The sequence below is a fragment of the Sylvia atricapilla genome, chromosome 5 (genome assembly GCF_009819655.1).
Source record: "Sylvia atricapilla isolate bSylAtr1 chromosome 5, bSylAtr1.pri, whole genome shotgun sequence".
Lineage (NCBI taxonomy): Eukaryota > Metazoa > Chordata > Aves > Passeriformes > Sylviidae > Sylvia > Sylvia atricapilla.
The window spans coordinates 51,230,738-51,247,509 of NC_089144.1; the positions used below are offsets into that span (position 1 = coordinate 51,230,738).

The window sequence follows — 16,772 nt, forward strand, 5'->3', positions numbered from 1 at the left end:
CTGCCCCTCTGCCCTGCTCAGGAGAGACCCCACCTGCAGTGCTGCCTCCAGCCCTTAAGTCCAGCACAGGAAGGACATGGAGTTGATAGAGTGAGTCCAGAGAAGGACACTAAGTTCACTGTGGGAATGAAACATCTCTCCTACAAGGAAAGGCTGAGAGAATTGGGATTGTTCAGCCTAGAAAAGAGAAGGCTTTGGAGTGACCCAAACGTGGCCTTCCAGTACTTGAAGGGAGCCTACAGGAAAGATGGAGGAGCACATAGTTACAAGACAAGGGGAGAATGGCTTCAAACTGACAGAGTGGGTGGAGATTAGATATTAGGTAGAAATTTTCCAGTGGTTAGGCACTGGAACAGGTTGCCCAGAGAAGCTGGGGATGCCCCATCCCTGGAAGTGTTATAGGCCAGGTTGGATGGGGCTCTGAGCAACCTGGACTAGCAGTAAGTGCCCCTGCCCATGGCAGGTGATGTCTAAGGTCTCTCCCAACTGCAATCCTATGCTTCTATGTACTGCCTACCCTAAACACCAATAAGCCCTAGTTAGTAAAAAAAAATTGGAATACTGATGCTAATATACATATACTAATGCAGAACTACTGTGGAGAAACGAAGAGATTTTTAAGGACAGTTGAAGCTAATAAAAAGTTTAGCACACCTATTAGTGTTTCTAACGTGAATTTTTGTAATTTTCAGAGTTTATGGTAAAATCTACATGAGAGATAAACTAGGACTTCAGCCACATTCTTGTGCCAAATTCAGCTAGAACCATTTGGTTCCTTTCACAAAATAAATATGCTGCTGTATTCTACAGTAATGGCCTAAAACACTATCACAAGCTGTACTGTTTTGGTGTATTAACGGAGAACACACTGTTATAAAGACTGTTTTGAGCCATGGAAGTGGAAAGAAAGAGAAAGGGATTTTTTTGCCAGGTGCAATTTTCACACTCCAGCACAGGGAGGGAGAGGAGTAACCCACAGAGTTGAAACTTCACCTTCAGAAGGGCAGAGAACCCCTGGTGTTGCTGCCCAGGTGTGCTGAGGGACAACCATCCTTCCCCAGCTATGCATCTACAGGGAGACGCAGGAATGATGCTTTTCTGTATCCCTGAGCATATCAGGCAGGGGCACAGGTACCACCCCTCATGGCTCCCCACATCTCTAAAGGAATAACCTCATCCCCCTGAGCACAGACTGGCAGCCCCAGGCCCCTCTGGGAGAAGGAGATACTGTACCTATAGGGAGGAGCTGGAAAAAGCCACTCCACAGCAGTCCCCAAAGACAATTTGACTACCTCAATATGCCACAAACAGATTGCCCCTGTCAGTGGCTGCTGGTGCAGGATGTGGCACAGCTGTGGTTCCTAAAGCAAAGTACAGCTTGCAATACAGCGAGAAGCCTCTGCTGCAATGCAGATTTTAAATAGAGAGAGAAAAACAGCAAGACACAGAGGTTCAGATCTAGGTGGACAATGCTTTTGAAAATCTCACTTTCTACTACCATGACAGCATTTAAAACTTTCTTACTGCTTTCCTGTTGTATTGATAATCATAAGATGCTGATTTCTAAGCTTAAAAACACACACTTTCTAAAACCATTTTTCTTTCTTGCATACATGCCTTTTTCTTTTGCTTTTCAGTTCCATTTGTAGGTTTGCCCATCAAGGAAAGACAACTCACACAGTAACTTTCTGACAGCCCTGCTCCCTGTAATTCCAGTCTGCCAGCCTTCAAGATAGATGACTTAACAAATGTGCAGCATATTTCCAGGCAGGTAACCCATCTGTGATGGGAGCAGCCCCTATGGCTAAGGGTTAAGGAATGTAAATCCAGTAGTCTGCAGTACTTTTCTCCTTAGTAATCCAACGAATGGAGCAGAAACAGACCACTGGTAAAAATGGCAAACAAATAAGGCAGTTATGCAAAGTGAAAGGGCTACTCAGAAGCTAGTCTGAGAATCTCTCTCCAGTGAGCAGAGCTCATGCAGACTGCTAAACTGAAAAGCTAGCTTTGAGGGCTACTAGGAGCTACAGGCACTGTTGCCTCCGAATTTTCTTGTTCAGATTGATCTTACAAATTCTCTAGAGCTGAAAGCATTAAGAACCTCTGAAAAGAGAAAAATGATTTAAGGAAACTGAGCCTACACAGTGGGTGAAAAAATTGCACTTCGACTTAACTTCAGGAACAAGCTTATGCTATCCAGGCACAAGAGAATAATTAAGTTCGACACTGTGAAAGCTACATCTCCAGATACTAGGTATCTTCTATTGAGAAAAGTTCAATTGATGACTTTGGCAAGAAAAACAGAACAAGCCTCTTGACCTCACTGGTTTGTTGCCGAACACTTTGATCTACAGTCTACAGTAATTAGGTATTTCATAGTTTCAAACTGTGCCTAATATTAGCCCCCATTCATAAAAGGGTGATCAAATATCCTGGCTGCTAACAGTCAAGCCTGGCAAGGAATCAGCCTTAATGAAAGAAAGGGTGAGAGTCCAGAAACTTCTAAAAGCTTGCACTGTTCTTGCCATATGCAATTTATATCACAGGCCAGTGATGCACTCCTCGTGCACGTATTTACTATTCTGTTTGTTTACTTCTATCCTGTTCTGCTTTGTCAATCAGAAATCACCTAAACTTTGGACAAAAAAGAGTGGTCATTAAATAGACTGTAATAAGAAATGAGACATAAATCGAAATTCTTACACATTCATATATTATCCCAATCTGCCTCTAACAGCAAACCATGTCATCTGATCTAGGTGCAACAGAGAGAGCAAGACTTCAAGAGAGAATTTCTTGTGCTGTTTTAGGGATGAATAATTGTGGTAATTTGATTAGTGGACTTAAAGAAGTATGTATCAGTAAGTAGGTAGGTTTGTCACTGTTTCTCCCTGCTGTTATTTGCAGCATTGTTCCACGAGCACTGGAGTGACTGCAGATCACTGATTTACAGTTTTTCTATGTGTCTGTCTGTCATGATGTTCTGCTGGGGGACTGCAAATACACACTATTGGCAGAGTTCAGCATGAAGGCAATGAACTCCAGAAATATTCAGAAGAATCTCCTAGTCTGACTGCAGCTTTCATGTTTTACAGGAGCCCCGTAATGCCCCAGTTTGTGGTTTCAGAGCGAGTTCCCCCACAGCCAGCCAAGCTCCACTCAGGGTGGTTTCCCCTCCTCTCCCCCCGCCGGACAGTTTGCTCAGGATTATACAATCTGATTTGCATGATTATATAATCTTCTTTTCAGCAACATCCCTCTGAAAAGAGCAAACAACATAATAGGAAAACCAGTAGCATAAGCCAACTCTTTCAAAACCCACTGTCTGGAATGTGCAAAGGACACAAAACAGGGGGAGGGAGGGGAAAGTTTTTTTGGTTCTGTTACTGGATTTTTCATACAGACCTTTCCCGGGAGCATTAATTCCCGAAGAATGCAAGCCATGAAACAATGTGAAACGCAAACGTCTCATAGATCTGCACTGTTGCTGGTATAGGAAGGGAAGCACCTCAAGATATGTACAAGGGTTGTTATTTACTTCTTTCAACCACAGAAGTTACTTCAGGGCAGTGTAAGAATTCTCAGGTGGATTTTCCCCATCCTGGCTTAAAACACTGGTAGGCAGGTGCTGCCACTGCTGCTTTTTTGACACTGGTTTTGTCTTGCAGCTGGTTGAACTCAACAGCTTTGACACCACAATTCTAAAGATCTGAAGTCTCGGTTCTGTCTTACAGAAATACAAAGTCCTTGCTGATACAGATGCCTCCACTCCTTGTCTCTTCTTTCAAACACCTCAGACTTTGTCTTAGGACATTGAATAAGTGAAGACTGTCATATTCCAATCTGCAAACAGGCTCTTCTGCTGGCTGCTAAAACTACTTATGATGTCAGTTACTTCAGCAATATTCATCTAAAATTAATGCCTTATAAATAATCAAGGAGTAATCTTGCTTCCATCTGTCAGGCTAACCCCAAAAAGAAACAAGTGTAACATTTTTGCAAGAGAAAAATTAAGGATGACCTGACCTCACAAGCACGTTCTGCCAGACAGTTACACACTTCCCTGCATGACCTATTTTTCCCCGCTCACACCACGGAGATGTTTCAAACAAATAGCCAGTAATTCAGGCTGTTTGAAACACAGAGGGCTGCCACCCAAGACAGTTGGGCATCTTAATGGCTTTGTCAGGTTTCCAAAAGTTTTTAGTGACTTATCTCTTCTCAAGTTGAAACAGAGCTCTACTCAACTAGTCCATGAAGGTCAATGTTAAATGTCTCGCTTTCCCCAAAATTAGGATACTAGGTGTGGACCATGGCCTAACGTGTTGTTGCATACTACAGTGTGTGAATGGCCCATATGAAAAGCATACTCAGTACATAGATGGTTTTTCAGTTAAAACACGAAGTTAGGGAATAACTTGCAGCTAAAAAACTTAACTTTAGTGTTCCTATAGCATAATTTCCAGTGCTCCAATACTTCCAACCTGCTTTTGAAAGCCCTAATAAACTCCTGTAAGATTCAGGAACAGGAGAACATCTGTTTCTATTGCTAGAATCAGATTCTGTACCAGCTATCAAGATCCCCATCATCTGTAGTATGAACCACTGAACACCTGTGGGTTTTCATCTTTTCCGCTTGAGAACACCACAACTTTCTTAGCAGAGACAAAGACCGAGGTATCATGATAGAACAGTCTACCTAAAACAGGTAACTTCTCTGAGACACCTTTTAGACCCATTAAAAGGACTGATGGGTCTAAAATGGACCCTAGCAGAAAATCACTGAGTTATATTATGATCAGATGTACACTGTCACTACAAGGAAAAGGCACAGAAATGGTTATCTTGTGCTAATTCACAAGAAGAGAAATCTTGCGGCAGAAAAGGACAAAGCAAAATGGGAACACCACAAGTGATGAGGTGAAAAAAAGAGGATAAATATGTGTGTATGGAAGATGAGGCTAAGGATTTGCTGTCCTCATGCTGGGGGCTTATTTGTAAGGAGACAACAACATGAAGCTGAAGGCTGGTAAATGGGAAATAACACAGAAAAGATGTGCTATTTCCATTGTCCAAATGTCAAATGTCTTCTAGGAACCCAAGGGGGTGGGGGGAGGAGGAGTAATAGTTGTATAAGCATCTCATAGCATGTTCTTCTTCTTTCTTGAAAACTGCTGGGCTCTGACTCTGGCCCATGCGAGCTCAAGGAAGTCAGAGAGAATGCTGGCTGCACTTTTTCCAGGCTATTTGCATATGTTCCTTAGTATGCAGAATGTCTCTGTATGTAATTGAATTGTTGTTTTTGCCTCTATTAATACATATGCAAATGAGTCACTCCTGCAGCTGTGCTGTATTAATCATATGTGTGCTTCTGTCTGTCTGCCCTGCAGGCTCAGGGTCGGAGGGAGGGGGAAGAGGGAATTCAGTCTCTTTAACCTAGAGGGAAACTCACTCATGCAGACAGAGGTCTGCTAGCAAACAGCAGGCCGGAGTTACAACTGGAAGGCAGACAGGCTGGTCATTTTTCAGGCTTTTTTCATTTTTCATAGATATGGATGGAGTCTGAAAGTTATGCAGAAAGGACTGTTAATCTAGATAAAATGGATATGCTACCTCTGCTAATTCTTTCCCCAGGAGGGAAGAGGGAGTTTTAATTTGACAACCCACAGAGTAGCCATGATATTGTTTTACCATGTGTATTTACTGCCTGTAAACGTCCACTGTGCATGTGCTCAGATATTCACAGTGCTCAATAAAACACAAAGCATTTCTATTTAATCTGCTGTAATCACTGTTTTTCCTAAATTGATTGGATTCTGATAAAACTATGTGATCAAGCTTTTCATTCAAATCTATTTTAATAGAATATATCGAGTTTACCCATACATTGTGTAAGATTCTATCAAAGGCAAGAATGGGCTATTTAAATGCCAACTACAAAGCACATTTACCCACCATGAAGATAATTTATTTGAGCTGTATTCTGTGGTTCATGCTTTTACACAATCTACCACAATCTCTAGTTTTCAGCAGGTATCCAGAAACTGAGGAGTAGTTGCATCTTGGCGTTTGCCAGGCTTCCTTCTGAGTTAACTGAGAGGAACTTTTTCCATTTAAAAATGTAGGGATTTTTCAGAGATGCTCTTGGCAATCAATAGCCTCTCATCCCACACCTTACTTTTATAATTTAATGTGTATCTTAAAATCATCACTAAGACTTAATAAAAAAAACAAGAAACCTTGGAAAGATAAATTTTTTCAAAGACAACTTACTCCACCAAAGCACAGAGATCTTCACCCAGGTTAGATGGTTGTAGCTTCTTTTACATGAAGAATTCTGAGTCTCACATTTTCTAGCTGAAGGACCCCGGTCTTCGCTGATCGCTGTTGAAACAGCCACTTTGGCTACTCATGTGCAGTACAGGTGGCCAATATCTAGTGGCCAACATACTCACTTACAAAGCCAGAAAGAAGTGGTGGACAGAAATAGGAAATACAGAATTTGCATAATGCAACAATTAAAAAAACTACTTAAAGGGGCATCCAACAAAAACATGTTGCTTTATTACTCCTCTTATCATTGTTGTTTGTGATGGCCATAAGAAACAGCACAGCCATACACTGAGCTAACGGCAGATGGACAACTGCCACCTTTTGGTTATGCTAATGAGAAATGTCACTTTTCATGTACTTGGTTGTTTTTTCTCCCAGATGTGTGTGCTGACAGCGAAAAACTAATGCTTTTATTTTATACTTAAGTGGATTGCATGAGTATTATACAATTGTAATTAAACTGTGTGCTAATGATTCATTCCCTACACACGAAGTCAGAGTCCAATTAATGAGAACAGGTAAAGCAAAAAAACAAACAGGGAAAGGATACTGACTCTCACCGTTGAAAAGCCAGCTTAGATGGTATTTAAAGGAAGACACTGCCCAGCAAATAGGAAAAATAACCTTGCAGTACTAAGAAACAGTTTACTTTCTTGTAAGCAAAGAACTGGGTATAGTAATATCCCAAAGAGGTCATGAATGCAGACTGCAGAGTAAATGAATAATGGATAAAGTATTGCCATCTCTTGGCTACATTCTGTACAGACAATAATGGGGCGCTAGACTTTGCTTCATCAGAAATAATTCATATGTCTTTGCAGCTCTGGCAACTTGACTCCCCAAAACAAGGAAAGAATAAAGTTTTCAATATTCAGATGCACCACTACAGTATTTGCACAGCTTTTTCAGTCTTCTTTCACAGATTTAATGTGTTGTAACACTGGAAGGTCAACTGCTTAAACAGGGAAAACTGGTTATATCTAGAGATTATAGGAAGAAATCAGAAAGAGATATGCAAAAACACCCCCAATTATTACATGTGCTTGACAATTAATGCATGACAACATGGTAATATCTCTTTAAGAGAAAGGAGAAGTTCTGTCCTCAGCAAGATTTCAAATGAAACTTAAGGAGACACTTCAGAGGAATAGCCTGAACTGGCAAGAGGAGATATGTAGCTCATCCCTGCAATGGTGAAGAAGCCAGAAGGAAGCTGGTATGTAAGGAAAAAAAAAAAAAAAGGTATCTGACTGAGAATTTAGCTTTTACTTCATGCTTTACTTCTGTTTCACTGGCAACAGATGTTTTATGGAATACTTTGAATGACCATTGGAACACTCTGCCTCCTGATCAGTAACTGCACACTTGTTGAAGTACTCCATCCTTTCCAGTGATCATGGATCCTTAAGATACCTGGAAGCAAGGTTTTCCAAAGGAAAACTTTTACTGGATAGGCATTTAAATAAGAGCAGGATGAACAACTTTGCAAAGCTCTCAAACTCCAAACAAGCCTAATTTTTCTCAAAATCTAATCTCTTGCATCAGCACCTGCTTGAGGCCCAAATATTTCCAAAACTGTGGTCCAGTTTTTAAAATTCCATTTAAATTCAGTCCTTGGTATGCATCTTACCACACAACTAAGAGAACAGGTCCATAGTAAGAAAAAATTAATTGTCCTAAGTTCTTAATAGAGGAAGTAGAGACGAAAAAACTTGGCCAGACTGTTTAAGGTCTAAATATGCTCATCATCTTTATACAAATAGTCAGAGAATACAGAACTCTTCTAATGTTCAGAACTGAGACCCAGCTAAAATGTTTTCACACTTAGACACTGATGGGAGGTTCTCCTGATTCACACAGTGACAGATTTGGACATGATGCTGAACACAGCCACAAATAATTATGAAGTCCCGTTTCACGCTAGGATGAAGAGGGAAGAAAGTTTGATTGCTGGCACTCCAAACTTTTTGGGGTGGTTTTTTTCCAAGAGCAGATGTTTTCAGGAAGTCTGTATTACATCAGACTGCTATACTGTTTTGACAGGACACAAAATGTCCATACAGTAAGACTACACAGGCAGCTGTCATTATTCATCCAGCATTATCTTTCAATGGAGTTATGGGTATATACAGCATTTGTGTTACTGCCAATTAATCAGTTGTTGTCACTATCTGGTTATCAAACAAGCAATCTGGGAAATCTGAACCATTCCCACTCCCATTAGTGCAGATTCCTCTCAGTTTTCACATTGTGTGATTAGTTCCTTTGTCTCCTAATGCTCAGAAACTATTCACAAAATACTTTTTTATCAGAAAATAAACTTTCAGATACAATTTTATAAAGAATTTGCTCAGACTTATGAAAACATCTCTTTTATACTTAGCTATGCCCAAGATGACTGGTACCAGAATAATCCCTTCAGTTTAGTTTTTGCAAAGCTTGTTACACCACATCTATGTTTACAGCTCTGAATGTTGATCTTCAAGATGGACGAACTTAATTCCCTCGTCTGCTGAACCATATAGGAAAACATCATGATCATATAAGGCATACAGCAGTACTTTTGAGTCATTAGCCTCATTCAGTAAAACACAGTGACAATTTATGTTCAGGTTTTTTTCTCATTTATTTGAAACATAATCGCCATCCTGCACCACTCTTGAAGAACAAGACCAGATGATGTTTATGAGGGGAAAAAACTGACGTAAGAAACCCATGTGCTTACCCAGAGGGATTTTACTGCAGTAATGTTCAGGACTGAATTTTCTCACTAACAGAGGGAAGCTAAAACCACTTTTTTTCCCCCCCAAATGGCATTTTTGTCATTAAAAGTGGGAATGAGTGAATACACAGGGCTGACAGACAGCACTTTATCAGAGGACAGGTTCAAGCTTGCATCGTGTCAGCTCCAGCTTTTCCAACATGGTCCCATCCATCTACTTCCTTTACAATATCCAACAATGAAAAGTTTTAGCTTCCATTCCGTTGAGTCATTAGTCTCTGTGTGGATACTGGAAATTGAGGCAATCCTGCATGGCTAATTGTGGCAAATATCAGATGACAGAATTTGTACACCCCAGTGGGGACCCAAAGGCGGGGAGAGAAACAGAGGGGCTTCGGATTACAAATCAACAGGGGATTTCAAAATGAGAGATTACCTTTTCACTGACAAAGAGTTTCTTTGCTACAGCAAAACAATCAGGTGCTAGTCCTTCTCTAAATACAGGGTCCATTTCATTTACAAAAACAAAAATTCAATTTTGACAACCAGGGATAAAAAAAAGTACTTCCTGTTGATCTCACAGTACACTCCTAAAGCCATGACCCGACTTTAAATCCTCTAGTGAAACAACAAAGATGTGTTTATTGTTACATAAACAAACAAGTAAAATTCCTTGGCTTTGTCTTCGCTGAGATAATGTTGTGTATCGAATTTTGCTGGGAGCAACAAACTGAGCATTGTGTCAGGTCCTTTGATCTCCCCTGCTTTACGTACACAAAGTCTGAAAGATGAGTGATAGGGAGGATAGAGAAAGAAGAAAAGAAGGGAACATTCCACTTTTCTGACCTTTCACTGTCAGATGACCAGATGACAGAGGGTGTGTAGCGAACACTAGAATTGTAAGTAATGCAGGGGGATGTCTGAAGTAAGAAGAGTTCCTCCTCGAACAAGACCACAAAGCCATTTAAAGGTGGGTTTGGACCAAAAACATAATGAATCTTCCTTAATACTCAACAAACTCATCACTGAGCTGAACTGGATTTGAACAGGATTTGGAAGGCACAGTCACTAAGTTGAGCTCCATTCATGTTAATGTAGGTGAGCATCCATTTGAGTCCTGTATGATAAAACCTTTCCAGAAGCAAATCTAGCCTGACTCTTTTAAATAGCACCAGAAGTTAAGAGGCATGTCCAATTTCTATCAGATAAATTGCAATGATAGCTAAAAACCACTGCTAAGAAGTGAAGAAAGATCAGCTTCAATTTATTTCTAGCATATACATGCCCTTAGAGATCAATCCTGAAAAATTACAGAGAGTCTACTAAGTTAGTAATTTGAGCCTCTCCCACTGACTGGCTGCCAAACTCTCCCTCGAATTCCAGACATGTGGCAAAACAACATAGGTGAATTTGGTCAATATTTTCATTTTAATGTTCTCTGCACAGAAACAAGAGGCCTTTGAGGTTCTCAACTTTTCCATAACCTAAACTCATCTTAAGATATTTATGACTGCAGTCGTTTTTGCACAAAGCCCACCTTTTAACGAGACAACTGTTATTGTGATAAGGCCTATTTTAATCAGGATACTTCAGCCCACAGCATGCATGGATACAGCCCAAAGCTGGTCCTGAAATGAAAGTAAACCATCCTACCATCTTACCAGAGCACTGATGCATTATTTTAGGACTAGCCTGAATGACTGCAAAAAATAAGATTTAGAATCAGATTGTTGTTTTCGCATTGGTAGCTAGCTCCATGTTTGTTTTTCCCTCTTTCCTCCTTCCCTCTTTCTTCCATATGTCTGTTCATGTGTGTTTGGCTATTATAAGCACTTTATCAATACTGACGCTACGCCTCAAAATTCATTTCAGAGGGATGACTTACATGGCTCCCATGATTCTTAAGCTGCCTACAGTATTCCTAACTCAGAGAATCAGAAACTAACACACAGACAATGTTGCTTTTCATACAAAGGCACAATAGGAATGAATGTATTAACCTCTGTGGTGCATGGAATGTGTCAGCTTACACACTGGCAGCTATTTCTGTGAAACTCAGCTAACTTCCGCTGGCTGTGTTAAAATAAAATTAAAAAAAAAAAAAATCTTCCCCAGAACTCTGTCCCACGCTCTAGTGTGCTGGCCAAACAACTGAAATATCTGATGTCTACTTCATACTGACTCGGGCCAAACTGAGCTGGAGAATGCATTTCACACATCCCAGTTATAAATGCTGAGCCCTTCCAAGCAGGTATAAAGCTGTGCTGTTCCACGTGACTTGGCAAATAATAATGAGCAGGGAGATGCATTTGCAATGGAGAGTTTGGGGCTTTTTATGCTTCTAGAAAAGAGTGGCAATCCAGACTTTGCAAAGTTAGAGGTGATTTGGATCTTGATTTACTCTCAGTCCCAAATATTGTTTGGCTTCATCCTACCAGCCAAGCATACACGGCAGGTAGCAAAATTAACACTGTGGCAATAGACATCACATTTGCCTCATTCCAATGCCTTGACAAGGGTTGTGTGACTCATTAGGAATATCCAAAGACTTGCTATCACTAAGACCTGTGGGCATTTTAATGCCTCCAAAATTCAGAATACTGACAGTCTGAATCAGATACATCTGACTACCATGTAAACTCTTCAATGCAGCTGAAAAAGCTCAAACCCTTTAATATCTTTCCACCTGTTTTCCAATTGTCTATGTTAAATTAGAATAATCACTAATTATCTGAAATACAGCAGTGCCTAAAATGCTCTGGGTACCATAAAACACAGTAGGAGGGGCCAGTTATTGCTCTGAAGAGCTTATGGCCTAAAAGGACATAATCATGTTAACAACTTCTAAGCAGTTTAAAAGTGCTTGTCAGGACAGACAATCCATTGTCACTGCCTGACAATCCATTTCCTTTTGGTATTTTACAGCCTGCATGAGAACAATCTAGTGGAAAAGTGTCCTGGTTTCAGCTGGGATAGCATTGGCTTTCTTCTTAGTAGCTGGTACTGTGCTGTGTTTTGGATTTAGAATAACTTTTGATAACACATTGTTGTTTTGGTTGTTGCTAAGTAGTTCCTACCCTAAATCAAGGATTTCTCAAGTTTCCCATGCTCTGTCTGTGAGAAGCTGCACAAAAACACTGAGAGGCAGCAAGGCTGGGACAGCTGACCTGAAGTGGCCAAAGGAATATTCCATACCAGGGAACATCACGTTCAGTTTATAAACTGGGGACACTTGTTCAGGAGGGGTTAACCACTCTTTGGGGACAGGTTGGGCACTGGTCAGCAGTTGTTTGCTTTGGTTTTATTCTTTTTCCTTTTTTATTGCAATTGTTGCTATTGATATTATTGTATCCTACATTATATAATTTATGAAACTGTTCTTATCTCAACCCATAGGTTTTACCTTGTATTCCCCAATCCTTTTCCCCATCCCACTTTTGGGAAGTTAGTGAGTGGCTGTGCAGCACTGAGTTTTTGTTGTTGCAGTTAAACCACGTCAATAAGAAAAGCAAATGTACTGCTATAACAAAATTCAAACTACAAACCCAAAAGTAGTTAAATTGACAAGAGAGACACAAAAACGTAACCAAAAACTTCCAGCGAGGCAAAAGGAAAACGCGTTATCATTTGATGACTCTTTCTGCTTCAGATGCAAATTTTATGCCAAGAGAAGAGCCCCCAAAACCCCTGCTAATTGCATTGTGTTGCAAAGGGAGAGAAAACTGGTTTTCATATTTACTTAACCCCTGCCTCCTCTACATTGTGCTGGGACTTACCTGCAGTTGGAGTGGGCCTAAGCCCGGTGTTGCTGCGGCAGCAGCTGCCATGGTAGTTGGGATCAGCTGAACGGGGTAGGGGTCACCTAAGTAAGAGAATAATAGAGGCGTCAGCACCTTTTATCTACTCTCCACCTGCAAATTAAAGTCCTGCATTCACTCTTTCCAAAAGCCTTCTTTTGTGTGCCTTGTTGAGGCCTAATGAAAAGCTCTATTGTGCAGCCTTTTACTAACACTCTTTTCACAATTCTGGCTGAGAGAGGAATGTGAATAAAAGGCACAAGCAATTAAGGCGGAAACCTCATCCTTTTTCATGATGTATTTAGGGAAATGGAAAAAAAAAAAAGTGCACATTGATCAGAAGGCTGCACTTCAAAAAAAAAGGGAAGAAAGAAGATGGGGGTGGACGAGAAAAAAAGGAAAACAGTACAACCTTGATAAGATCACAGCATTAGAAGAGAACAAATTTACAAGCTTGTCCAAAATATGAAGTTAACAAAACTCTGCTCACTGTTAGTAAACTGAGCCTCACGCAGAGTAGAAATGGTACTCAATTGACTACTGTTTTCTTTCAGGCGAGAAAAAAAAAATCTCACTTTAGTGGCAGGGTTTGATCCTACAACGGGAAAAAGCACGTGAAGCTAAGGAAATCAGATACAAGCCTTTGAAATCCCTGCACCAACTCCACTCCATGAGTTCAGACTTAATGTTGCTTCTGATGGAAAACGACTTCAGTTTTAGTAAGAACTGCATTGTGCTTAATGAGATAAAGGGAGCCAGTAAAGGTTTTAAGAAAAATTGCAGGTATTTATAATGGAAAATTACCTGAAATGGTAAAAATTGAGATGGAGACCAGCATGTTTTAATGATATGGAGAGCTCACTTTTGGTCACTTCTCACATATCTGATTTATTAAAATAAACTTCATACTACCCCATCCACAAAGCTATTAAGAAAAATAGCAAAAAATAGTAAGATATGTTACACATATTATATTGCTTCTTTAAGTGATAAAATGTTTTAACGCTTCCCACCAAAATAAGGCTCACTGGAGCATTTCTGTATGTCCCTATGTTCTGGTGGCATGCCTGATTTCTGTAGCACAAAAACAGCCACTGGAAATAAGACTACGGAAAAAGCAGAACACAATGAGGAAAATCTACCTAAGCGTTGCTGTACATTTCATTTAAAAGGTAGATTGAAAATGTTTCCCTTCATTTTGCTTTTTTGAATGAAAAAATAAAAAAGACAATTAAGGAGGCAATGCAGGCTGTTCTGTAAAATCATTAATAATTATTACTGAATTAAAGTTTCAAATATTATCAAGCCTTAGCTACAGGAAACCAAAAACAAAGGGAAAGAAATTAATCTATTTTTGTTTTTTTAGATGTTATAAATAAGCTGTGTTGGTGTACACACATTCAGCTAAGTGGCTAATATTTATTTTCCCCTTTTATAATGTAACCTTCTTTAAACTTTTTCATTCAAGGATTTTGATCTCCTGTTAAGAATTAAATACTACAACTTCTAATAATGAAGGATCAGCAGAAACTGGTCTGGCAATGCACCTTAACAGATATTTAACTTAAATAACTGTGCATGTTTATACTTAAAGAACATTTAAGTAATGCTTTGTTGACTGAGGCCTCACAGTCTTTCAAGGCTGACCAGCCAAGCAATGCAAACCAAAATGTCCACCCAGGCATCCCCATTCCCAAGTGTCTTTGCACCAGCGTCAGGCCACAACACTTCTGTTTATTTATTTGTCAGTGGGCAAATTTCCTGACATGCTTGGCTTTCTTTTTCTTCCCCAGAGAAGGCCTTTGTTTCACATTTTCCGATTTTATTTTGCTTTCTGAGGCACCCACCTTCCTTCTCCTATCATGGACTGAGTCAAAAATTTTTCGGCCTTGACATTTTCTGGAGAGCTATCTTGTGACCTAACCAGTGGGCCTCAAACAAGTGAAGACACAGAGAAAAAGGAAACAGTGATCAAAGAGTCTGGGACAATGGTGTTCAGATGCTTCCACACCACCAGTAGCCCAAGGGCTGATCTCAGCATCATTTCAAAAGTCTCTTTTAAAGAAGACACTCTGATCAAAATATGGCCATGAAAGAAGATAAAATTTTTAATTTTTCAACTGAAAAAAAAAAAAAAAAGAATGAGGGAAAAGTTTCTCAGTAGGAGGCTGATTCTTACAGCCCATTAGATGTCTAGTTTTGAATGATTTGTAATAAAACACATATATTAAAAGATCAGCCTCCCTTTTTCTCTCCACACACGTGTAAGCCTCAGTCCATCATGCTAATCCATAAATCAACTATTCCCACCACCAGCCTAGTGGAAGAGCCAAGATTAAAATCCACAGACAACTCTTCAGACACTTCAGACCCAGGGAAGGTTTTGGGATCCTATCCATGAAGATGCCAAGCACTCACACATTGACATGACACAGTGCAGGAACAACTGCCACCCTTCAAAATACTAACAAAGATCTCAGGTCTTATCTGATAAATACACATTTTTTCCTGTTACTCTAGAATGTACTACATCTTTCTACTGTCCTTGAATTTATTCCCATATCAGAGCGAATTTATTGACTAAGCAGTTTTAGCTGATTCTCAAGTCTGGGAAATGCATGTCTTAACTATTTCATTACATCTTCAATAAATATCTTATTTTTAGATGTCACGAATAGTTACAATTTTTTCCCAAGCTCTTAGAACATTTCAGGAATGCGAGACAAGACATAGAGTTCTTAGAAATAGATATTTCCCAAGCCATTCACAAGTTTGTACCACTGAAAACACCAATACAATCTCAAAAAACCATTATCACTTTTTCATTTACAAAATTCATTATTAATCCAATGCATGCAGGCAGGAGCATCTTTCAGCTACCAAAAGAAACATTTTGTGCAGTCTTTTCATGTTCCAAACTACCTCTCTTGTTATGTGTGGACTTTTTTGTACAAACAAAGCGTAAGAGAGAAGTTTTATTGTTGTTTGTCTTTAGTAGGCCATATGGTAAACTCTGGAGCAGATCAAAGGCTGAGATTTTTATGGTGACAACAACGTAAAAATTACTTCATTAGCTGATATTATTATAGCCTAATACATAATTATTTCCCAGCTCGTAGGTGACATCACTTTGAAGAACAGAATTATTTAAGACTACATAAAGAGAACACAGGGTTTATGCACTGGTGATGCCGTAGCTCAAGAAGGGAAGGGGAAATGTCAGCCTGGGGGAGCTGAGGGGGAACATTAGAGGTGTTGGTGCCCACTGTGGGCAATGCCAGTGGATGCAAGGCTGAATCCTCAATTCTGTGCCAATACTTTATTTTTCTATCCTTCTTCTGGTCCGTCTTCCACAAAACATACCCAGAACCTTCTTCCTGATAATTTATTCACTGCAACTTCTTTCAATTTCAAATCACACCTTCATCCTTGCCCAAAATAATCTTCCAAGATATTGCTTACAAGAGGATTTTTCATGAAGTACATTCACTTCCCAACCACTCTTTCTATGAACCCTCCTATGATCCTTCACTGAAAACACTTTCCTGCAAAAGTTCAGCTGCGGTACAGAGCCAAGTGGACATCCTGTCCCAACACACAAAATAACAACCCTGTGTTTAGGAACTTGATTTTCAACTGACTGGCTACCAGCTCATGGGTATGAAATGATTCTGTACCTGTGAAAATACAACAATGGCCCTTAAACCATTTATATGTTTTGTGAAATTTTATCAAAAGAGTTAAAATTTTAAGTTAAAAAACACTGACTTTTTTTTAAGTGAAAATAAATCATAAGAGTTAACATTATGTCTGTTGAACCATTCACCAAAACTCTTAAGATGTTTTTTGTATTCCTTTTTCTGTCACTCATCTCATTTATTCTCCTTCATGGTATAATCCCCCCTAGAGTCTTGTCTTGT

At 39.7% G+C, this 16,772-nt stretch overlaps 1 protein-coding gene across 1 annotated transcript in view; it reads right to left on the reverse strand.

The window, feature by feature from the left end:
- The window catches only part of SOX5 (SRY-box transcription factor 5), a 288,158-nt gene that overhangs the window by 73,703 nt on the left and 197,683 nt on the right, over positions 1–16,772 (reverse strand). The window contains 1 exon segment of the mRNA XM_066319506.1: positions 12,832–12,917. Coding sequence (XP_066175603.1) covers positions 12,832–12,917 — 86 coding nt within the window.